Below are 23,808 nucleotides of genomic sequence, written 5' to 3' on the forward strand. Positions count from 1 at the left end.
TTATATAAATTGTTGTAAAAACTTTACAATATTTTAAGGATGCAAAATAGTATCCAAAAGCTAAAAGTATTGTTATTAAAAAATAATAATGAAAAGTTCAGAACTGCAGTCATTTCTTCTCCTCCAATAGACTGTTGAGTTTGCAACAAACGTTCTTGTGGGTTCAACTTAGCAAATTCCACAACCTAAAAACTTTCTGTAATTAAAAAATTCACTAAAAAATTTGTAAGTTTAATAAGTACTACATTCAAATGAAATTAGTGTAATAAATATTTGATTTTAATATTTTACTACAAGTGAAGTGAAGTATAATAAAAGTGTTTAAAAATAAATATAATATTAAGAACTAAAAAAAATTATGGTTGCCCCAAAAATAAGAAGTTTTCTTTAAAAAAATTTAAATTAATTAAAAAGATAAATAAATAAATAAAGCGAATTTTTCAATTATTTTAAAAGTATAAGTTTTTAATGCTCTTCCAAGTCACGTGATAATTAAAGAGAAAAGCAAAAACCGCAGATATACAAGTGCACTGAGCCAACATTACGCAAGAATGGTTAACCTCAGGAATTATTTTCCCGTTTTAAAAAGGAACAACAGATTAAAAAACTTTCAATTTATTCGTTTGCAAAATAATTGCTGTTAGTGTTATATTATAAAGCGCAAAAATGATTGGATAAAACCAGCAAGTTAAAATTTTACTTGGATTTGTTAATAATGCCAATTGGTCAAATTGAGTTAAACAGCCAATAAGAGTGGTGTTTTCAAATAACCGACAAAACAATATTCGTCTTCTATGCGATTCGTTAATAAGTAAACTTTTAAAGAATAACTTCCGAAAATTTCGTTATAATAAAAAATTAATATAAAATATATTTTTTATTTTAAATATTAACAGAAAATTATATTTATATAAGCTTTATTATAGTTTTAATAAAATATTAAAGATAAGTAATAAATAATATAAAAATAACGTAAAAACTTTTTTATTACAATAACTTTTATTAAAAAATAAATAAAGATACGGTTAATATTTTAAAGAAAATTATAAAAAAAGTTAATAATAAAATTATATAAAAATAATAAGCACCAGTAACAAGTTTTTAAAAACATACTAATAATATTATGTAATTCTGAATTTTTCATTAAGAAAAATATATAATAATAACGAAAAAGATAAACATCAATAGGTTTATAATAAATATTATAAAAGTACTCGATCTTGAGGAAGAAATTGGCAGAGATTGTCCAGCTTGACATTCTGGCTTTTCACAAAATCTTTAACAATTTTTTTGTTTACTAGTTAATAAAAGTTAATAGTTAAAAATATATGAAAAAATAAAGAAAATATTATAGATATACAACAAAATATATACTTTTTAAAAAAAGTTTGGTAACAATAAAACTAAATAATAAAACGTAAAATGGAAAAGTTATAAAAAATATATTTTTCTAATAAAGTTAAAATTTATAATAAAAAAGGTATAATAATATTAAATTTAAAAATAAAAAAGGGAAATCAGTATAGAGTAGTAAAGCGAAGGAATAAACAAACAATTACACAAATTTAAAAGATTTTAAATATTTATAAGAACAACAAAACAGTTAACAAAAAACAAAAATATGTAATTTATTTTTTTAAGATTTGTTGTAGGCAATATTATAAGTGATAACGAAATATAAAAAAACTTACAACTTCTTAAAGAATTGTTTTAGACTTTGACAAAATTTCGTGCAAAAGAAAATAATTAAATAAAATATTTAATTATATAGAGAAAAAATAAACTCACTTTTTAAAAAAAAAAAATTAAAAATATATAACTAAAACTAATTAGTAAATATAAAATTTTTAAAGGTAAGAAATCAATTTATATAGAAATCATAAATCTGTAAAATACGTTGTTCACAACAAATATAAAAGGGCACACAAAATAAAACTTTTACAAGTAACGCAGTTTACTTAAAATAAGACAAAAGTTAGATTTTAAAAGTGTGAATATATAATAATATAATAAAATAAGTTACATATGAAAAGAAATAAATATATATACGAATATAATTTACCAGCTTCCCCATTTAAATACCATTTATCATTGTTATTTAAATTTAATTCTCTACGAATCACATCGTTTTTTTTCGAGTTCTGGAATCTTTATAAAATTTTAAAACATAAATTAATGCAAGAAGCTCAAATAATTCCAGGAAATATTGGTATATATATATTTAGCAAAGTTATAAAATTAACATACAATTCAATTTCTATAAGACTTTTTTGATGCCCAGTTTTAATAAATTCTTGCACTTCTCGCGCTCGCCCTAATAGTTTGGGCTTACCGCCCAGTCCTAATTATGGGGGGCTTAACTTAAAAGGTAAATCTTTTAATAAACAAAAACTTAATACCTAAACATATACCACATACAAGAGCTGATTTACCGCTACCATTGGGCCCAATAACAACATTCAAACAAGGCCCAGGAAAAATTTCCACACAATCATAAGTTCTAAAAAAAAAAAAATTGAGAAAATAAAGTTGCCAAGTAAATGTTATATGTAAAATACTCTCAGGACTTACACAAAGTTTTTTAGTGTTACTCGTACAATACTTGCAGGCCTCCACAGACTCGAATCAGGCATCAGTACGTACGCTACATTTATAATTAGAAAAAAGGTTTTTCAGGCTAACTGGGAGTATTACTTTAGTGTGGTTTGCGTGGGTCTAAACGGTATTTGCGGTTAAGAATCTGTTCTTGTTCGCTTTATGTGAACAATAAATTTTACGTTAGTTTTTTGTTATGTAGTGTAATACCACAATGCCCATAATAACTTTCTAGTATTCTAGCCTTCTATTTCAATATTAACCTATCTAAATTACTTTTTAAGCTTACGTTACGGCAGCAGTTAATAATTTTATAGCGATATACACACACTGACCTTTATAATATTTATAAACTTTTAATGCATCTATAATAAAGTAGAGGCCAGAGTAAGGACCTTAAGCTCTAACCAGAAAACATAAGAAAAAGATTTTATGACTTCAAGTCATCTTTACATTTTTGTAGACTTTATAAATATCTTAAAGGTAAGGTGGTTAAGCTAAAAATTTTTACTAAAATGTACAGCACAATCCCGACATTCGTATTAAATTATTTTTTAAAACTTTTTTAACCTGCGCTAATTAGATGTGAGCTTTAATAATAATAAAAATTTTATATCACAAAATAAAAAAAATTGATGTCTACTTCTTTAAATGGTTTGGAAGTGCTGTTGTATCTCAGTCCTGTTTAAGTAGCTTGGTTACAAGCGGCAGAAGAACGATAAGAAAATAAGGATTGCCAAGGCGAGTATAACTTTTAATTTTTATATATGGCGCTCTCTTTCTGACAAAAATGCGATGCGTGCTCGACTATGATGTAGCTCTTTATAATTTTGTTTTGAGATCTGCCTACTATATAACTTTCATTTATGTATTAAAAACCCTTCTTAAAAAGCCTGTCCTAACCTACATTTCATATAAGGTATATAGGTACATTCGTAATAGTTAAAGGGTTATACCATTTTTCAACTCTACAGCTTGTGAATTATTAATTTTTAAAAAAAATTGATTCACCCTTTTCTTGCACGACTCTTTATGTTCTCTTTAATCACAAATTTCCACCAGCTTCTTTACATATTTCCTTATCTTAGAGGAATGATTTTATCCTATACACCAATCACACCTCGTGTTACTTTAATTTCCTTTCAAACTTAATAAAGCTAGACTTTTCTTTTCTAGTAACATTATTTTTGTTATCAAGAAGCCTCACTTTCGCCCTTAATTATATATGCATCGTTTTAGCATAATTATAATAAGAAATATCTTTATTTACTGAAAACCACGGCTTCTAACTTTTTAAGTTGTATTTCCAACTTCGAAGGAGTTCTTACAAGTTGGTTAAACGGTTAAACAAAAATGCAGCATACTAAATAACTAATCACAAATTTAAACCTCCTTAAATGAGCTTTACAACAACGTATTAACTGTATTATGGGTTGCTTTTTAACCTGATTGATGCTTTGTAACAGTATTTATCAACTTTTTTTTTATGGTGATAAAATTTTATTGTATCGGTGGTTGTTAATTTTTTAAAGTGACCTCGCTACCCTGAAAGTCTGAAGGGTTGTGTCGAAATCAGTTACAACTTCAATGAGGACGCCCCTAGTTGTGTTGCGATTAACTCGTTTTAAGGGTACAAATTCGTCACCCCCCTTACCTTAAAATGATGGGCAAGGTGTTCAGGCCTCTTTAGCTCATGCGCTCGTAGTGTTTAAAGAGCAGTAAACGGTAAAGTACAGTCGCTATTGAAATTCAGTACCAATAATAACTAGGTTTATTATGGGCCTTAATGGTCGTTATCGATAAATAAGCTACCGCCATTCTGAAAGCAATTTTATTTGTTCTCTTTTTCTACGTTCAAAAATTTGATATTTCCTGTATTCCTCTTCAAATGTCTTTTTAAAAGTGGTCTTTGGAGCTTCTATTAAGTTATCCTAAATATTTGAAAACTGAGGCACAACCGAATACCTGTAATAGTAGGCATTTTTTTTAGGCTTGAAAAACTACCAAACAATAAGTTTAAATAAAGGTAATAAGAATGTTAAAAAGGTTTGATTAATTAATACAATGGGGTTGAGAGTTTTTACATTTTATTATAACATCACGCTGGAACGATTTTTTTTAAAAGTGTTAGACATAATTTAAAAAAACGGTCGCACGAATTTCGTGCCACTGTAGATATTTTGTTATTTCTTTTAATTTAATATTGGTCAAAATCTCCGCTTAATAAATAACTTTTTTATTGTCTTAATAGTTTCCTTTTGAGTTAATTACCACCTGATTTAAACATCTTAGTTTATGCCCCCGCTCCTAATTTTATAACACTTTCTTTACTTTCATTTGTATTGCCCTGTTAATGGTATAAACTTATTTAACGTAAAACTCAGTAGCGGCTTACCAATATTACGTTTAAAATTTTGTTTCGTGAACAAATAAGTAATTTTTATTAAACCCACAACATAGTAAATATTCGAACTATTGAAACTAATTATGGACAACTTTTGAGTCGAGAAAAAAAAGGGAATATTAAGTGTTTTATAAATGCCCTCTAGTTTTTTACATCCTTACTTTTCACTAAATTAAAAAAAAATATAAACCTAAAGCTGTTTTCAAGCCAAAGAGGAAGGTATAACTATTACCAAGGATTTTGTAGTACACGAATAAACTTTAAAAGTTGTCATTTTTTTACTTTTAAAAACGCTGTAAGTAATAACGTAAACTTCCAATTTTAAGAGATCACATAAATTTTATTTCGGTTATAAAAAAAAGCCAAAACTGCGTTTTGTTATTTAATCTGATAGTATTTGAAAATTATTAATTTCCGAGGCCAGATGATCCTAAATACAAACGCCTCGTCGAGCTTTCAAATTGTTTTTCTAAATCTTCATTGACGGTTAAACTATTATTAGTTGCGCTATACAATTTATTTGAAGAGGTTAGCGCTATTTGATTTGAAGCCGAAGGACTAACTTTACTTCCCATAAGCTTTAAAAATTTTGCTTTCTTGCTTCCAGCGTCATCATCAAATTGAGTAGCCTCCCATTGATTAAAAGAACCGGTTTGAGAGGCCTATACCATACATAGAATAAATAATCTTGAATTAAATGTATTTAACTAAAAACTTTAACGAAATTTTTTTAAATTATATAAAGGCGATTCTAATTGGTAAAGATACAACTTTTTTAACAGTATACAGAATATTATCAAACAAATTAACTTTTTTAGCTTGGCATTTTTAAACGTGTAATATAAACAGCAACAATGTTTTTTTAACCTCTTTTTTGGCCCACAACAGCTTCCTCTTTTCATTTCTTTGGGCTACGTTATTATAAAAATTAGGTTTGGAAGATTTCATAAAAGATTGATGCTTGGAAGGAGAAGATTTTGAATCTTTGGCATATTTAGCTTTATCCTGGCTGCGTTTTTCAACTTTACTTCGTTCACTGTCATATCGACTACGATGCCACCTATCACGACTTCGGCTACGGCTGGAATTCCGTTTATCTTTATAACGTCTTCTGGAAGAACTTCGATAGGGTGAATCGTATTTCCTTTTACTTCTACTTCTTTTCCCTGTTCTCCCTGAAGCAGAGTATCCCTTTTCTTTATGGTGACTTGCTTTCTGTCTTTTGCCACTGCTAGCGCTTCTAGATTGACTTTCGCTTCTATTTGAGCTTATACTTTTATCCCTTCCTTTACGAGTTCTATCCTTACTCCTACCTCTTCTTTTATCCCTCTTTACTTCTTCGTCCAAAGTTTTTATTTCGCTACCGCTTCCCCTTGAATTTTTCGATAAATTTTTTGAATGATTATTTCTACTGCTTCTTTCTCGGTTACTATTGCTATCTAAAACATTTTTGAGGTTCCCTACATCGTTATCAGCTTCTTCTTCACAATCACTTTTACTACGAATCTCCTTTCTAACTTCACTTTCTGCAATGATGGAGGGGTCCTCTCTCCCAGAGTGAGGCATAGAATAAAAAAAAGAAGTTTCTTAACAGGCAAATGCTAGTAACCTTTACCACGCATAAGGCTAAGGCACAAAAGTTTTGACCCCATCGCTAAAAACCAATGAAGGTTTTTTTTAGATGTTTCTCCAAGTAAACTTAAGAAGAGACAACGAAAACTTCGATTTGCAATAAACATTTAAAGATAATATCACTCTTTTGTATAAAGACTAAATATTCACTTTAAATATAATTTTTTATTTTTGTAAACAGAAATTTATAATAATAGTTTTTTGTTAATGTTGGTAAATTAAAAAACTATGCAGTTTTCTCAAGAGATGAACTGTACATCTTAAAATATTAATTTTTAGAAACTATAGTATAGCTACCCTGGGTGTACTTTGAGAATAGATGAGAAAGGTTATAATGAGTATTTCATTGATAAAATGATTAAATTATATCTGTACAATGTTGATATATAGTAGATTCTGATAACTGTAATATCACCTTAATTGTTTTATATTATTATGTTACTTTATTGCATTAATATCTATGCCGTCATATGTTTGGTAAAATACATTTGTACTTTAAGTTAAAAGCTATTAGTTTCTCGCTACTAGTGATTTTTATACGTTTCTTCTGCAATATTTTTAAACTGTTCATGTCAGGACTGTTTTATAAGATTAGTGGAATTGTGTGTTGTCAACTCTTTTCGTGGTAGAAGAAATAAGTTTTTTTTTTGCAAGTCAAGACAGGAATTCGCTTATGAAACAATTTTATAGAGTGTAGGAATTATTGTAAAACACTGAACCTTAAAACATTAACTTCACTAGTATCATCCTTATACTAATAGCTTTATGAAGTATAATTAATTCAGTAAGTCAGTGGGTCCTTGGGCCTTCGTTTATATTTTAGATAATCTGGAGTACTAAATCCCCTGAAGCGTAGAAAATCGAAAATACGGAAAATAATTATGCGGTCATCGTGGCCTTGGCTCTAAAGAAACTTCCATAACTCTGGATATACAAAAAAAATTGTTTTTCGGAAAATGTCTACGCTGTCGCTTTACTTCTTTTGTGGCGCTTAGCATGCTTCTATCTTATTTTTGATGAATTAACATTAACTTTGGAACCAAAAAAGGTCCAATGTCGTAGTTGCAAAGGACAGCGTAAATAGAAATAAAAATTAACTTCTCTGCCGTCCCACTTCTTAAGCGTATTTAGAGTTTTATCTACGTCACTCGTACTTACTAGACAAAAATCTATTGAATATTACTCCTAAGCTTTGAATTAGCTTAAGTATTCCCGTCTAAAAAGTAATCCTTTCTTCTAGCTTTTTATAGAGGGAATTATTTAAAAGGTTTAATGCCCAAAATTACAATCTATTCTTGGAACACTTGGGGCATTCCTTTTGCTAATCCCAAGGCTTTAACTCAACCTGCTCAGTGCGCTGATGAGTTAAGTAAGATCTTAATTAACGAAGGGAAAGAAAATAAGGAAGATTTAATTGTAGTAAGTTACATGCTTGTAATTGTTTAACTCATAGATACATCCTGCAGCATATAATTAAACTATTAGGCGTGTCTTTGCAATTCACCATTTTTTTTGTGAGGATTAACCTATATTTATAGTGTTCACTTTTATATTTTTTGTGTAAAGGATAAATTAGTTATAAAAGTAACTTGAATAAATAAGAGTTTTCACAAATTTAATTTTCCTAAAGTTTTTACTCCTTTGTTGATAAGATTTGTCTACAGGAGTGTTGGTCTTGGCGTGCTGGTGTGGGTGAGTGAGCTTTTATGCCCAGTTGTATATACAAGTCTTTAGCGGAAATTTATTAGGATATTTCTTTATTTTCCTTGCACGACTTTTGGAACCCCTTTTTGGAAGACTTTGCACATTTCCTTTACTCAGCCTGTCATTACTACTATCTCTTGTGATCCCTATTCCACGATTTCTTGTGTATAACACTACGCGATATTTTGTGAAGGCGCTGCAAGAAATTTTTCCTCACAACACTAGTACAAGGTTAGTGGTTCAAACTTTTTAATAGGAAAAGTAAATTTCTTTATGTAAATACAAGTATGAACCTTACTAAGCTCTGAATATTTTTTAAATTTAATTTTTGATTTATTAAACTTAAATAAAAATTTTAGTTATTTTTTTTAATGATTTTTAAGATTGAAATTTATAAGAGTTAGGACGCTTTCTTTCTGGCGCCTTCTCGATTCTGGACTACTAACGTTTTCCTCCAAACCAATTATTTCCTGCGGATTCCAGCCTTATAAATCCAGCGGTGGGGAGGATATTTTTGCTAATAAAGGATTCATATGGGCACTTGTTTAATTTTTTCGGTGCATTTTAAAAACATGTGTAGCTTTTTTATTAAATTATTATAGATAGCAAGCGATGAGGGCCCAGTAATAGTCATAAACACGCACATGCAAGCCAGCGGCCACGTCGTTCAAACACAGCAAGTTAAAGAAATTGGGATTTGGTTGGATAATAGCGTCCCTTCTCTTTTTGAAAGACCCGTTGAGCATATTTTCATTGCTGGCGATCTCAACATGGATCACGCGAGCTTACAGAATTCACAGTGGTCGGAAGTAACTAAAGTAGTGCACACTAAAATTTAATATTTTTTGCATATTTTATTATTTAGTGCTTTTATCAGACGATCATTATAAATGATCCGACCCCGACTTGCTGCGATGTGTGTCTGGACCACGTGGCTTATGCGGGCAAATATAAAAATATTCTTTTGCAAAATAGCAGCGAGTTACTGAATTCCACTTGCATTTTGTCAGAAAATAAAATTCTGGAGTCGAAAATTTCGGATCATCACATTCAAAAAGTTTCCATAATAAAAACTAACTTAAATTAAACTGTAATTCGCGCTTATTTTTTTTTTTTAATTTTTTTATTCAAAGCATTTTAGCAGGAAAGTTTTTCATTTCCTCTGTTATTGAAGAGTTCTTGCAAGAAACATTTGTTTACTGTACTATTAAATTAATTCAGATTAATTAAAAAACTATTATATTTTTAAATGTTACACTAAAAATACTTAAACAAAAATTATCGTCATAAATAACTAAGAATTTCCTTTATATAAGTCAATAATAAATTTATTTTTAACCAGAAAAACACAAAATAAATTTAATTAAAGGGCATTGCGATGTACTTTAGTAGTATTTGACTTAAATTTTTTAGAACAGCTATTGCCGTTTCTAAAATTGTGAGCTGAGAAAAATTTTGAATTAGAAATCAAACGTTGAAGACTTTTATAACTTAAGATTTATATAAAAAGTCCTTAAACAACAAATTAATATTAATTGTACAATGCAATTTCTTAAGTTCGTTAAATATAAAATAATAAAATAATTTATTTTTATTTGCAATAGCAACCAATTCTTAATTTTTGTAAGAAAAGCACTTTTTTAAAAACAACACAACTTGTACTCAGTAGGTTTGATATTACTAATTTTAAGTATTGCCGATTTAATTAATAAATTATTTTAATGAAGAAATGAGCGCAGCGAAAAAATAATTTAAATAAAAAATTACTAATAAAAATGCGTAAATAGTAAAATTAGCAGCGCGTTTTCTTCATAGCAAATAAAAAAACATGTGAGTTGCCGATTTTGCCGTAAGTTCTCAAGATTAAGTAAAAAAGATGTATCGAAGGCCAGCATATTAATGGAAAATGTTTATATTCTGTAAGTTTTTATATTATACAAAACTTCAAATTAAAATGACGAGCATCCCGCACAAAGAAACGACATTTATATGTATAATTGGTATAAATATGTAAATATTTACAAAAATAAAAACAAATTGGAACACTATAAAGAAAGAAATTTATTTATAGAAAAATTTTAAAATCGTTGGTGTAAATATTTATTTTTAAAAGTAAAATTTTAAAGTGTATAAACTTTTTTATTAAAATAAAACCTTAAAAAAAATTAATATTAACTCTTTCGAATAACAGTTAAAAAAAGTTCATTAACGCTTGAAAAGAGTCTTCTGATTGGAAAACAGAAAACCTCACATTTTTAATTAAAATTTTCTAAATAAAATTAAAAACTCAATCTCCTTTTACTTAAACTATCTTCATTATTATTTCCAGTTTCCTCTATAATATATATAGATATATATAAGAACGAAATTTATAAACGAAATTTAAATTACCGGCTCTCACTTCGTCTCGAGGTTTTTTTTTAGAAACCTGAGTAGAAGAAATTCTCGAAAAACTTCTTATAATATTTAGTTTTCTAACCAGTGCGTTGTGCTGCTGAGAGTCCAGCTCATGAAACACGCGCTTGAGTACAAAATTTAAAAATCTTTGAGAATATTTTTTTGGAGGGCATACTGAAATGGAATCCTATAAAAGTAAAAAAGTAAAATCTTACAGGTTTTATATTTTTATGTAATATTTTTAATATCATGATTAAATACAAAAAAATAACACAAAATATTATTTACATCAAAAAAAATTAAAGTTTGGTGATAAATTTATTAAAAAAATATATTTTATTAAAATTTATAAATTTCTATATAATATAATATTATATAAGAAGATAATAGCAATTTACATATAAAGTAATTATTTTTTTTATTCTAAAGTTTTATGAAAAAAAGTTTTTATATATAAATCTTAATAGATTTATATATCTAAAAAGTAATAATAAAAGTATAATATATAAAAATTATTAAATATTTTACGTAATACTTTACTAACAACATTGTAATTAATAATAAGTAATATAAAACGTACTTAGAAATATGCTCTCAAATATATAATAAAAAAGTTAATTAATATAAGTTTTATATATAAATTTTATTAAACATTTATATAAGAATCTTAGATATATAAAATTTTGTTATTATTATTATTTTTATTATATATAAGAATATTTAAAAGTTATATAAAGTTTGATATATAGATATTAATAAAAATTTTTTATAGTAATCATACAAATGTTGTAAGGTATATTAAAAAATAATATATATATAATAGTTATTAATGTTCTTTAATACAAATAAAAAATAAAAAAGTTGTAAAAGTTTGATATATAAATATTATTAAACATTTTTATCTTGAATAATATTTTATTAACAAAATATATTAGATATAAATATTTCATAATAAACATAATATAAAATAAATCATAAATAACATAAAATATTATTAAAGTATAATAACTAAGACAACATTTTATCGATAACCAAATAATTGCATTATAATTTATTAATAAAATATAGTATAAATAATATAAAAATATTAATAAAATTTAATATAAAATTTTATTCTACGTTTTATATAATAATTATATAATTGTTGTAAAGTATTTTATTTATAAAAATATTATAAACTATAAATATTAAAAATATTAAAAATAATATTTTTAACAAAAAATATCTTTAAAATAAATAATAAATATATTTGAAAAAATATACACAATATAGTTTTTCCATAAGCGTTATCATTTATATTTAATAAAATAATAAATAATAAAAATAAAGAGATATTTCAATATTTAAATAATATTTACGGTGAGTATAACCTTTAAATAATATAAAAAACAAAATAAAGTACTCTTTAAAAAATTTTTACGGATTTTTTTAAAACATAATATTTACTTAGTAACAAAAATAATGAAATATTAAAAAATATTTATTAATTAATATATAAACGAAAATTTGTCATAAAATTTTTTTTTCAAAAGAAAAATATTTATTTCGTATTATAAATAATAAAAATTTTATAAAAATATTAAATAATAAATAAAATAAACGTAATAAAATATTCTATTAAAAAATTTCTCAAGATTTTTTGAAAAAAAAAATTAACTTGGTAACAGAAATAATGAAAATGTTATAAAATATTCAATACTAAATAATAAATAAATATTTTATTGAAAAAATTCAGAAGAGTGCATTTTAAAAAAAAATTTATTCATTCCGTAATATAAATAATAAAAACATTTATAAATTTTAAATAATAAATAATAAATAAAAATATTCTTTTACAAAAATTTATTAATAAATGTTATAAAAAACTTTTGATAATACAAGTAAGAAGTATAAAATTGATATAAAATATTTTAAGAAATTTTCTCGATAAAAATAATTTATGAATTTTTTAATTTATTATTTTTATGAAATAAAAAACAATTTAAAACTGTTACAATGAAAAACTTTGAGAGGGATTTTTTTTTGTATGTTAATAAAATATTATGTAATAAAATTATTATGATATTTTAGTATTAAAAAAAGTAACTATACAAATTATGATAAATATATTTATTAATAATATTTTCTATAACAGTGATATTTTAAAAAAACTAAATAGTGTATTAAAATTTATATTTACTTAATATATACATAAAAACATAATAAAAAATATTTATTATATAAATGTTTACACGGAAAACGAAAAAATATTACATAAAAATGTATAACAAAAAACTTTTTTAACTTTTTTATATTTCGCACGTATTTTGCATAATGATTCTAAATATATAAAAACTCATAAAAAATACATTATTTAAATAGTAACAATATATATATAAAGGCGTAATATATTCATAATAAAATCCAAAAAAAAAAGTTATATACTTATTGGCAAATATTCACACGAAGCATGACAATGAAAAAAAAAACTTTAATTAGAAATATTAAAGTTATTTTATTATAAAATAACTGAAAATACGCATTTCAAAATAATTTATAAAAATAACAATAATAATAATAATAAAAAAAATATAAAAATGTAGAAGGATTTTTCCTAATAATATAAATATAATATAAAGTTTAAAAATATAAATATTTGAAAAAATAATACTTATAAAAAAAATTAAAATATTTAATAAAAATAATATAAACTTATAAATAAAAAAGTACAATATTATAAATATTATATAATAATTATATTAAAAACATAAATAAAAGTATAATAATAAGAATCATAACTATTTTTATCTATAAAAATAATTATTCGCAAGCATTTATAATAAAAAATAACACACAAAAGTTATGAAAAATCTGAGAAAGAGTAAATATAAAAATTATTGAAAAAAATATTATAATATTGTTAAATATTATAAAAGAAATTATAAATATATAAAAACTCAATAGAATCTACAAAAAATAATTATGAACATTTATTATATATTTTACTTATTATTTATTCTTATTTTTAATTTTCTTATTTATCATTATTAGTTATTATAATTATTATTTGCTATTATTTATTTATTATTATTATTATTAAAAACAAAAAACCTTGTCATGCACAGCAGACTTGAGCCCGTATTCGAATTTTTTTTTTAGTTTGAAGCGTTGAAGAATATCAATAATACCCAAAAATATTAGAAACGACTCGCCATTTTCGTCAAAGCCAATGATGCCTTGCCTTAAACACGTGGTTTATTTAATGTAAAAATTTTATAAAGACTAAAAATATATATTTTTTAATCTGCTTTAAAAAAAATTAAAGTTAAAAGTTTTAATTAAAATATAATAAAAAAATAAAATATATAGTATAGTAAAAACTTTATAAAAAGAAAAAAAATTAAGAAAGCATTCAGAATCATAATAATGATAATAATAATTTTTAAGCTATTCTCTATAAATCCAAAAATAAAGTGAGCTCCAATATTAATAAACGCAACAAAGTTATTTATAAAAAGTAAAACCAATAAAAATTTTAAAAAAAATAAAATGAATAGTAAAAAAACATATAAGACAAGTCGTACAAACAATAAAAAAAATTAAAATTCTTAAAAAAAATTAATAATTAAATTAGAAAAAGTAAAAATATATATAATAAAAATCCGTAAAAAAAAAAATAATAATAATTTTAAATACTACAAAAATATTTCTCATAAAATAAAAAAAAAGTAATTAAAAAAATCACGATAACGTTTCCGGCTCGCTCCCAGAACCCACGTGGCTAAGTTGAGTAAATGTTTCTTTAGAAATCTGGTGAATCCCAACAAGCAGACTATAGTCCATTATTTTAAAGCTCCTTAAAACCTTTAAAAATAGTAGAAATAATAATAATGGTGATGATAATAATAATAATAATACTCTGCAGTCGCTGGAAATAGTTGTTTTCACTAATAAAAAGGTTTCTTTAGACAAAGCAATTCCGGAACTGTGAACTTTTAAGAAATCCAAATCCTTTAAAGTGGGCGAGGCTTTACTTAACTCTTTTTTGGAGGCAAATCTTCCAGAAAGAGATCCCTTTTAAGAAAAATATGCCAAATAAAAAGGGACCTAATGAAGTCAATAAAATTGTAATTTTCAAAAATTATATTAGATATAAATAATAATTCAAAAAAAAGAGATAATAATTGCGTTAAATCAAGTATAAAACTTTCATAAAAAATAAAAACAAAAGTTCACTAAACAATATAATAAAATTTTTGTACTTATTAGTAATAATAACACAAGAAAATATATATGTATATATATATATATATATATATAAATTATTTTATATAAAAAATTAAAATAGTCAATAAAAAATATATTAATAAATTAAAGTAGATTAAAATTTTAACACAAATTAAAAAAGTAAATTTCAATTAAAAATTCGCATCCATTAAAAAAAGTAATAATAAAAAGGTTTAAAAACTTTTTACTAGCCAAAAAAAAATTAGCAGTAAAAAATTAAAAAGTAAATAAATTTTTTTGTTTAGTTATAAAATATTGTCTATAACTAATTAGAAAAAGAAACTACAAAAGATATAAATTATAGGCATTTCAAAAATTAAATTATAAAAATAAAAATAAAAAATAAAAGAAAATTATTACAAAAGTTAAAATATCGGAATAATAAAAATTATTAAATAAAAGTATAATTTTAAAGTAAATAACAAGACAAGCAAAATATATTAATTTAAACAGATTTTAATAAAAAGAAAAAAAATTAATAAAAAAATTTAGTAGTAAAGATAATAATTACTGTTTTCTTACAAAAAAAATAAAATTTATTATATAAATAAAATATTAAAACAAACGAAAAGAATAAAAAAATTGTTTTTACTTATAACAATAATTTATATACTCAAAAAAAATAAATACAAAAGAGATTTAATAATATAATTTATTATAAATAATTATTTCAGATAAATATTAACTCAATTTAAAGTAAAATTTCGAAAACTAAAAATAATTTATAACTGCAGCAAACCATATTAATAAATATATATATTTAAAAAAAAATTAGTAAACAAAAAATTAAAATTTATATAATAAAATTATAAAAAAATAATAAAAATAGGCAAAAATAATAATTAAAATAATTATTAAATTGAAAATACCAAAAGATAGTAAAAATAAAAATAGATTAAATGTTAAATAAAATTTCATTATAAATTGAATCGTTTATATAAAAATATAAAAGTTGGTAAAGCATAAATTAAAACATTAATAAATTTATACAAATTAAATAATATAGTAAATCATAATTAAATATATTCATCAATTGAATTTTTAATTACAAATTAAAAAATAATTCAAAATAAATATATATTTAAAAAAAGATTAAATATGTTTAACAAATTGAATTGTTTAATTTCAAATTAAAAAGTATAATAACTCAAAAATAAAAATCATAAGAAATTTATTTATAATTAAAAATATACAATATATTAAATAGTTGTTTAATAATTATTAAAAATATAGTATAACATAAATAAAAATAATAATTAATTTAAGTGTTTGGTTACAAAAGAAAAATATAGTAAATCATAAAGAACAATAATAATAAACCTTAAAGTTTATTTGAAAATTATTAATATACAATTAATTATAAATATAAATATTATTAAATTTATTCGGTTAATTACTAATGAAAATATAATAAATCAGAACTAAAAACATTTTATTAATTTAAAAATTATAAAAATAAATAATAAAATATAATAAAAGTATTAATGCTGATATAAAAATTATAATAATACTGTAAATCATAAAAATAATTATAAAATTATTTGTTAAATTACAAAAATATAAAAATATAGTAAAACATAAATAAAAAACAAATAAACTTAAAATGTTTAATAAAAATTTATAAAACCTTTAAATCAAACTTTTCGTGTAAAGGAATTTCTCGAGGTAATAAATTATTCATAATTATTAAACGAATGTTTCTTCCTAAATTAGTCCCGTAAATGAACAATCCAAAAAATTTGGGTAGTAAAGTTGCTTGGCTTTGAGTCATGTTCTTTATAGAAAATTTAGAAGTTAAAATAAAATTATTATAAAAAATCACTTTTTTGATATTAGAATTATTAATTATTAAAACGTAAAAGTTAATAACTACAAAATTAATTTTAAAAAAATGATAAAAAATTATATATAAATTTAAGTAAAACTACAAAAGAAAATTTATAATTAATTTAAAAAAATAATATATTACTTCTTTAAACACCAAATATACTAACTAAAAAAAAATAAATGAACGATAAATGTAAGAAAATCTCAAAAGTTTAGAACAAAAATTATATATTTAAAATTAAGTAAAACCATAAAAGAAAATTTATTAAATTAAAAAAATATTTATTATAACTAATAATTTATTACTTTTTTTTAAAATCTAACTAAACGAAATTATAAGAAAAAACTAAAAGTGAAAGTTTTAAAATGTAAAGAAATTCTCAAAAGGAAGTTTAAAAAAATTATAAATTTGGAGTTAAGTAAAACAAAAGAAAAAATTAAAAATTAATTGTTATAATAAAAACAATTTATTACTTTTTTTATATCTCAATAAACTTAACTATAAAAAAATAAAACGTAAAAGTTTATATAAGATATACAATTATTTTTAATGAAAATTATAAATTAAGGTAAACCATTAAAAAATTAATAATTTTGATTAAAAGTTTTATAATTGAAATAATTACAAAATATACTGAAATATAAAGATAATAGAAAAAACTGATCGTAAAAGTTACTTAAAAAAATTTCTTAAATGAAAATTAAAGAGAAAAAAACTAAAAAAACTAAATTAATATATAAATCCAACTTAAAGCGTAAAAAATAAATAAAACAAAAACATACTAAATCATAACGATAAAAGAAATTGACTAAACGTAGAAGTTAATATTATATTTTAAAATAAATAACCTGAATGAAAAAATTAAAAAAACACAAATAAAATGAAACTAAATATAATTACATAGTAAGGTGAATAAGTAAATTTACTAAAACGTTTATGGTAAAAATAATATATTATAAAAATAAAACCATAATAAACTAATTTAACTAAAGCAAAAAGTTAATAAGTATTTTTAAAAAATATAAATAAAAGAAAGTTATTAATCTGAAGCTATAAAACTGAAAAAATAAGAAAATTATATAGTCGAGAAAAGTTTAAGAGTAATTTTTAAATTTACTAAACAATTTTATTTTAATATATCAAACCAAATATATTATAAAATAAATATTAAAAATTTAATAACCGGACAAATTAATAAATATTTTAAAATAATAATTGTAGATAAAAAAAAGAAGAAAGTCAATAAAAAATACTAAAAAATAGCCCGGAAGTAATTTTCGCAAGAATACAGCTTCCTTGTTTTCTAAAGTCTTCACGATGTACTGATCGTCATCAGTAACATAAAAGAGAGAGCCGCTTGCTCCAGGATTGCTCAATTCTTTTAAAGGCTTATCACATAAAGAAACCTGAATTATAATTAATTTTTAAATTTTATATTATTCTTTAAAAAAAAAAGACGACCACTACCATAAAATCTAAAATATCAATTTTGTAATAATTGCGAAAATAACGAAAAGCCTTCGGCGCAATAGAAGTAAACGTAAAATCAGGTGTATTGTGCGCAGGAGTCGTAGCGGAACCAACTCTTTTTGGTTAATAAATATATTATTTATAGTAAAGAATGAAAAAGATGATAGTTTTTTTATATTTTAAAAAATAACTTTAATTAAGAAACCTCGGAAAATCGCAGGTGACTACTTCATCAAAATCTGTTATAAGTACATCATGCTCGGGAATACGTGTCAAACTGCCAAGCTTCCCACACCCACAAAAAATATTAAAAAATTTGAGAAGTTGCATTATTAAAATAGTAACAATTTTTTAAAAGTAACTATAAAAAAAATTAAACTACTATTACTGCTTGGTGAAGCCCTAGTTGGATGCCGCGCATCAAGTCATCAGAACTTGTTTTTTTTAAAAAAAGCTGTCCTTCATCATCAATTTTCAGGTGCCCTATTTTCTTGGAACCTACCTTTTGAAGACCTTCAGGTTTATCTTTTGAGTTACCCATAGCCTTTACATTTCATATATAGATGCCACCCAAACCTAAACTTTTTCTTCTTGATAAGATTAATTAAAAACTTAATTTATCTTACTTAAGTTTCTTCAATAACATTAATAAGTAAAATCCTTTTTAAAAAATTAAAACTTCAAACTAAAGATTAACTTTTTTGATATAAATAAGTGAACTGTGGTATACTGTTGCACCCTTCCAAATATAAAGATTTAACAAAAAACTTCCGTAGTGGGGGAGTTTAACGCTCCATCCATTCTTAGCGATGCTATAAAAGGTTCACCCAAAATTGCTAGGCGCAGTGGTTTCAGTTTAAAGAAACATGATAAAATTTAGCAGGTAACGCTATTCCGTTTTTTTATTTCATGTTACATGCAGAGTTAGCGTTGTATTTATAGTTTTCGATTTCCTTCTCGTGGTTTTTTATTTTTTCTTCATTTTTGTAAATTGATGTAAAATTACCTCCTTAGTTTTATTTAATATTTTTTTTCATATTTTATCAATACTACCCCTTCGTCTTTGTCTTCGACCTATTTAAACATCCTGCTCCTTGCTTACTATTATAAATCAAAGGACAATTTTAGCTAATAACTTCATACAACCTTGTTTTAAATCTTTGTTAAAAAAGTTTAATAAGAGGATACCTTTACTCTAGGTGTCTATAGATAACTTTACAATCACTTTTTAAGCTAACCATCCATTAGCAAAACTAAAAGGCATAGCAGTTTATCCCTAATTTTTATAAAAAAAATTGGAAATAAAGAAACTCCCGCGTTTTTTTAAGTTAGGTAAAAAAGTCTTAAACAAGTCAATACATTAATGGGTTTTAAATTTTACAGCGTATTTTTTTTTTATTTAAAGAACTGGCTTACTACATGCCTAATTTCTGATCGATGCAGCTTTTACTATTTCCCTAGTAATAGAGGGTGCGGAGCTTCGACTTCTGTTAGAACTCGATATCCTAATAAATGATATCTTGTCCCCTTGCAGTGGGCGTCCACTTTATGGCATGGTGGAAAATCTAACAACTTTCTTAACGAAAACGCCTTTAACTAGAACGGAAGCTCTTTATTATCACAGTTATATATAGTATATCCAAGAAAAACGCAATATATAATAATAACTCAATATCACATATAACAGAATGGTTGGCGCCTACAGTTGAATAGGAAGAACTACGCGAGGTGGAGGTTTAGAACGAAAGAAGTGAAAAAGCGCGAAAATGTGATCGAAGTTACAAGAGTGTTAAGAGTTACTGTTAGGTAAAGAAGCCACCATTAAGCTATGTTGCAAAGGATGTCGAGCTAGTAGAACTAGGTCGTATGCAAAATGAAACTTAACGAGGACGCTAAGGGTAATAAGATCGTAGATATAGAATTAAGAAGTTCGGCAGAACAAAAATCGAGGGCAACAGAATTTAAAACAGTTAAAGAGAGCGCTTTTTTACGTAAAAATATAGCGAAATTCGTTTCATACGAGAGGAAAACTTAAATTACATTTCCGCAAAAGAAGAAAAAATAAAATTTTGCGTGCTTATTACAACTAAATAAAGTTATTATTTATCATAGGCACTTGAAACCTTCAAATTATAATTTAAAAAAAAAACGGGTAATCTAAAAAGGCGATAGAGAGCGCAAATAAGCTGCTGCTGCTTTAAGGCCACCACCATTCGCAGAAAAAAAGCGATTTTTATATCAGTAGTCGGTGAATATATCCACTCAAAAATTGACCCAGGCAATAGAGGCATAGAAATTCAGCGAGAGAATAGTCAATTTGTATTATAGAAGCATATTTCTTAAGCGCATTTGTTTCTCCTTCTTGATAAGAGATATAAAATGGCTATGGCTTGTTTTGCTTAGGATTCAAGGAAGATGCGAAGCCAGCTTAAGCTATGGTTTACTATCACGGGTATTTAACCCTCTTGCTTCGAGCAATGACAGTTAGGTTTAGTGAGAAACTAGGAATTTATTTAGGGAAGCATCAATCTTGTTATAATCATAAAGCGACTTTTTGACGGTTTAATTACCAACTTTAATGTTGAAAAGCTTGGCTTAAGCACTGTTAAATATGACTGAATCTTTTAAATTCCAACCAGCCGGATTGTAAACCATAATATAGGCGATGTCATCAGCGTACTGGGTCAAGTTTATTTTCGACGGATTTGCAATGGCATGTGAAGACATGTAGATAGAAAAATGTAAAAGGGATAGTAAGGAGCCTTGAAGAAAATTCCATTTAGTTGACTAATAACGAAATTCATCGAACTTACTAGCTGTAAAGGTTCTATCTGCTTAACGTTTACCCGTATAATGGATTAATGAAAGTCGGATGTCGTGATCGCGTAGATTGGTCGGCTGTCAAAGGTCGCAGGTAACATTTGCAGCCCCAGTAATTGGCGGAAAGGATTATTTTGAAACGTACCAATAAATAAAATGCATTTATTGCAGATAAAAAGGGAGGGAGCAGCGCGGATATTATATTTAGTATTAGTACTATAATAAACGACAAAGTATTATTAATTTAGGACATCATACGTAAATAATTAAAATTGATGCTACAACTAAAGCAATCCAAAAAGAGCCTATTATGTAAACGGTCTAACATTCATACATATTTATAAAAAAGTTTATATCGTACTAATGGCTTACTCCTTACGAATTAAAAAAAGTCATGTAATCAAATTAACATTGAAGCAACTCAAAACCTGCTCAAAGAACATGCTTCCTTATAGAATCCTACAAAGCATCACAAAAGTACTCAATAATCTGACTAGATGACTTTCATTCTGTAAAATATACGGCCGCAATAACTACAAAAGGTGCCCTATCATTATTAGAAAACGTGAAGCGATTGTTTAAAGTTTATACAAATTTACTTAAACATGAATGAATAAAATACTAAAATGAAAAATATTATTAACGCAAAATAAAAAACATATGTTTCCAATAAAACATTATCAAAAATATTATTGTCGGGCTTCAGGCTTAACCTAAATCCATTTAATCGAACTTTATTGTTAACTATTCAAAACTGGACTTCTAAGGCATCCACTTTGGCAACTGTTGATACTCGCTTTTACAATTGTCGCAGTGCAATTAATTTAACTTAAGTTCAGCGCTGTTTGCAAGGATGACAAATTAACTATTGAATACTTATAGGAATGTTAACACGGAAACATGCTTGTACGGAACCTCTTTGAACTTCCTTTAGTGCTTATACCTTTAACCTTTGATTTATCTTCTGTATCTTTAATTTTACTTGGTAGAAGCACTATTTTTGATTTTTGGAGGTTGTTTTTGGATTATTAAGCCCTCCAAAAGCACGTATATAGAGAACTAACTAATTAACTTGCTCCCGGTGCGCACTTTATCTCGTGCGCGGATCATTTTGATTCGTGTATAAGCTTGTGTCGCACCCTAAATTTGACCGCGAATGCAGCAGGTAAACTTTTAGAATTGTATAGTCAAATCCAATGGCAAATGCATAGGTTAGCTACTTTGTGGGTAGGCTAGGCGCATTTGTGCTTTGAACGGTTTGCTCGAATCTTGGGAGTATTCGTTAAATTTTTTTTATTACACACTATAATGGACGTAAAGATTACTGTTCCATCTCGAGGTTCATTATCCTGCAAGCGCACGAAAAAGATCGTGCCTATATATAAATTTCGTGTCAAACTCGAACGTTAGTCCTCGAAGGAGCCAGCTGGTTTCGACCTATGGTTCTCGACAGGTTGTCGTCCTAAGGTGGAATGTCGTTCGGAAGTAAATTTATCTTTGGTCGGGTCATGTCACCCTCTATTTTCCAATAGTGTCATCAAGGATGTTTCAGGAAGCCCTCTGCTGGGTCGGATTTGCATTAAACCCAGACTAAACATGGCTAGTATACGAGTTTATACGTGAACTCATAAATAACAATTCAAACCAATGGAACGTAATTATGGTGCCTTCCTGATTGAAGCTGTAAACTGTGAGCTGAACTGTACTTAGGAAAGTCGCAGGCTGCAATAACTAGCTAACCATAAATAAAATTATGCTAGGGACTCACGGTTGGAAACAACTACTTTTAAAACTGACAAAAACTTAGAGTTTGATAAAGTCCTTTGGCAGATGAAACCTTCTCTGTATCTTAGACGCAATTTTAGCTAACTAAAGCTGACAAGCTTGTCACGAGAAATTGTAGCTCGAAAGATGACTTTATAGCGTCATTTTAACAATAAAACACAAATAGATAACATACAAACTTATTACTTGTTGGATCGCTGCACGTTGAGTACTAGCATCGCCTTTCAAAACAGTTTTAAATCTAAATTGTTCAGAAAGATGTCTTAGTTAACTTGAAAACTAGGTAAATAGTTAATGAACACAGCTAAGTTGATAAACTAAGCTTTTTTGCCTGTTAGTAGCAAAGACGAACGCAGACGGAAGGACGGGTTTACCACTGAGTGATTTTTTACTAGGACTATTGCTCTGTCCCGGAGCCCTCGGTGCCTCGGACTCTTTGTAGCTCTACCTTTTGTTGCATTGGACTCGGGCGCCGGTGTGTACTCACACTTAATATTGTGAGTACTTTATAGTCCTAGTAACTAGTAATATATATATTATGGGGTCGCTCCCTTTCTCGCTTCATTCTCGCGTTCTTTGTTTTCTTACTTCGCTTTTCACAGTGGGCCCCAGTTCTATAGGTCTGGATTGGCCCTATTACAGTTAATAGTGTTACTAGTCCTGATTCTAGTTTATGTGGCCGAACAAAAGATTTATAGATCACCTATAGGAGGATAATTTAAGTAACTAATAGTTTAATATGGTTAATATGGTTAATAGTAATTATTTATTTCTATAGATAAAATTACTGATAGATAAGGCTTGGTGTTTATAGGTTAATAATATATTAACAAGGAGAAAGAAATTGAGAGCAAAATATAGGACCTCTTGGATTCCTAGCGATAAAAGACTTTACAACAAGATAAAC

General features: G+C 25.3%; 3 protein-coding genes and 1 long non-coding RNA gene across 4 annotated transcripts; 1 reads left to right on the forward strand and 3 right to left on the reverse strand.

The window, feature by feature from the left end:
* Positions 1-2,255: 2,255 nt before the first annotated feature.
* On the reverse strand, positions 2,256-2,624 carry LOC135143569 (uncharacterized). The gene is made up of 3 exons (XR_010282835.1): positions 2,572-2,624; positions 2,400-2,500; positions 2,256-2,341 (listed from the first exon to the last, which is right to left on the reverse strand). It is a non-coding gene; the product is annotated as an uncharacterized LOC135143569 (long non-coding RNA).
* Positions 2,625-5,394: 2,770 nt separating this feature from the next.
* LOC135143584 (arginine/serine-rich coiled-coil protein 2-like) lies at positions 5,395-6,573 on the reverse strand. The gene is made up of 2 exons (XM_064075476.1): positions 5,867-6,573; positions 5,395-5,661 (listed from the first exon to the last, which is right to left on the reverse strand). The coding sequence occupies exons 1-2, from the start codon at positions 6,563-6,565 to the stop codon at positions 5,407-5,409; spliced, it is 954 nt and encodes a 317-aa protein (XP_063931546.1). The 5' UTR covers positions 6,566-6,573; the 3' UTR covers positions 5,395-5,406.
* Positions 6,574-7,783: 1,210 nt separating this feature from the next.
* Positions 7,784-9,422, forward strand: LOC135143546 (uncharacterized). Its single transcript, XM_064075422.1, has 6 exons — positions 7,784-8,050; positions 8,296-8,323; positions 8,380-8,566; positions 8,734-8,878; positions 8,938-9,153; positions 9,201-9,422. Exons 1-6 carry the CDS (start codon positions 7,904-7,906, stop codon positions 9,420-9,422), a joined length of 945 nt encoding a protein of 314 aa, XP_063931492.1. The 5' UTR covers positions 7,784-7,903.
* A 1,146-nt stretch (positions 9,423-10,568) lies between these two features.
* LOC135143536 (phosphatidylinositol 4-phosphate 5-kinase type-1 beta-like) lies at positions 10,569-16,689 on the reverse strand. Its single transcript, XM_064075414.1, has 6 exons — positions 16,626-16,689; positions 14,630-14,785; positions 14,457-14,575; positions 13,823-13,952; positions 10,727-10,919; positions 10,569-10,670 (listed from the first exon to the last, which is right to left on the reverse strand). Exons 1-6 carry the CDS (start codon positions 16,677-16,679, stop codon positions 10,615-10,617), a joined length of 708 nt encoding a protein of 235 aa, XP_063931484.1. The 5' UTR covers positions 16,680-16,689; the 3' UTR covers positions 10,569-10,614.
* Positions 16,690-23,808: the final 7,119 nt, after the last annotated feature.

The sequence above is a fragment of the Zophobas morio genome, unplaced genomic scaffold, assembly GCF_036711695.1.
Source record: "Zophobas morio isolate AGI-343-1 ecotype UQ-CSIRO unplaced genomic scaffold, CSIRO_AGI_Zmor_V1 ptg000064l, whole genome shotgun sequence".
Classification (NCBI taxonomy): domain Eukaryota; kingdom Metazoa; phylum Arthropoda; class Insecta; order Coleoptera; family Tenebrionidae; genus Zophobas; species Zophobas morio.

Excerpts from the sequence above, each read along its gene's own strand:
- LOC135143584 (XM_064075476.1), bottom strand. The coding sequence starts at position 6,565 with ATGCCTCACTCTGGGAGAGAGGACCCCTCCATCATTGCAGAAAGTGAA. Across the intron at positions 5,662-5,866 it reads TGTTGTGGGCCAAAAAAGAG|GCCTCTCAAACCGGTTCTTT; the intron begins GTTAAAAAAACA and ends TGTATGGTATAG.
- LOC135143546 (XM_064075422.1), top strand. The coding sequence starts at position 7,904 with ATGCCCAAAATTACAATCTATTCTTGGAACACTTGGGGCATTCCTTTT. Across the intron at positions 8,324-8,379 it reads GTCTTGGCGTGCTGGTGTGG|GATATTTCTTTATTTTCCTT; the intron begins GTGAGTGAGCTT and ends GAAATTTATTAG. Across the intron at positions 9,154-9,200 it reads AGTGGTCGGAAGTAACTAAA|TGCTTTTATCAGACGATCAT; the intron begins GTAGTGCACACT and ends TTTATTATTTAG.
- LOC135143536 (XM_064075414.1), bottom strand. The coding sequence starts at position 16,679 with ATGAATAATTTATTACCTCGAGAAATTCCTTTACACGAAAAGTTTGAT. Across the intron at positions 10,920-13,822 it reads AGTCTGCTGTGCATGACAAG|GATTCCATTTCAGTATGCCC; the intron begins GTTTTTTGTTTT and ends TTACTTTTATAG. Across the intron at positions 10,671-10,726 it reads TCGAGACGAAGTGAGAGCCG|AGGAAACTGGAAATAATAAT; the intron begins GTAATTTAAATT and ends TATATATTATAG.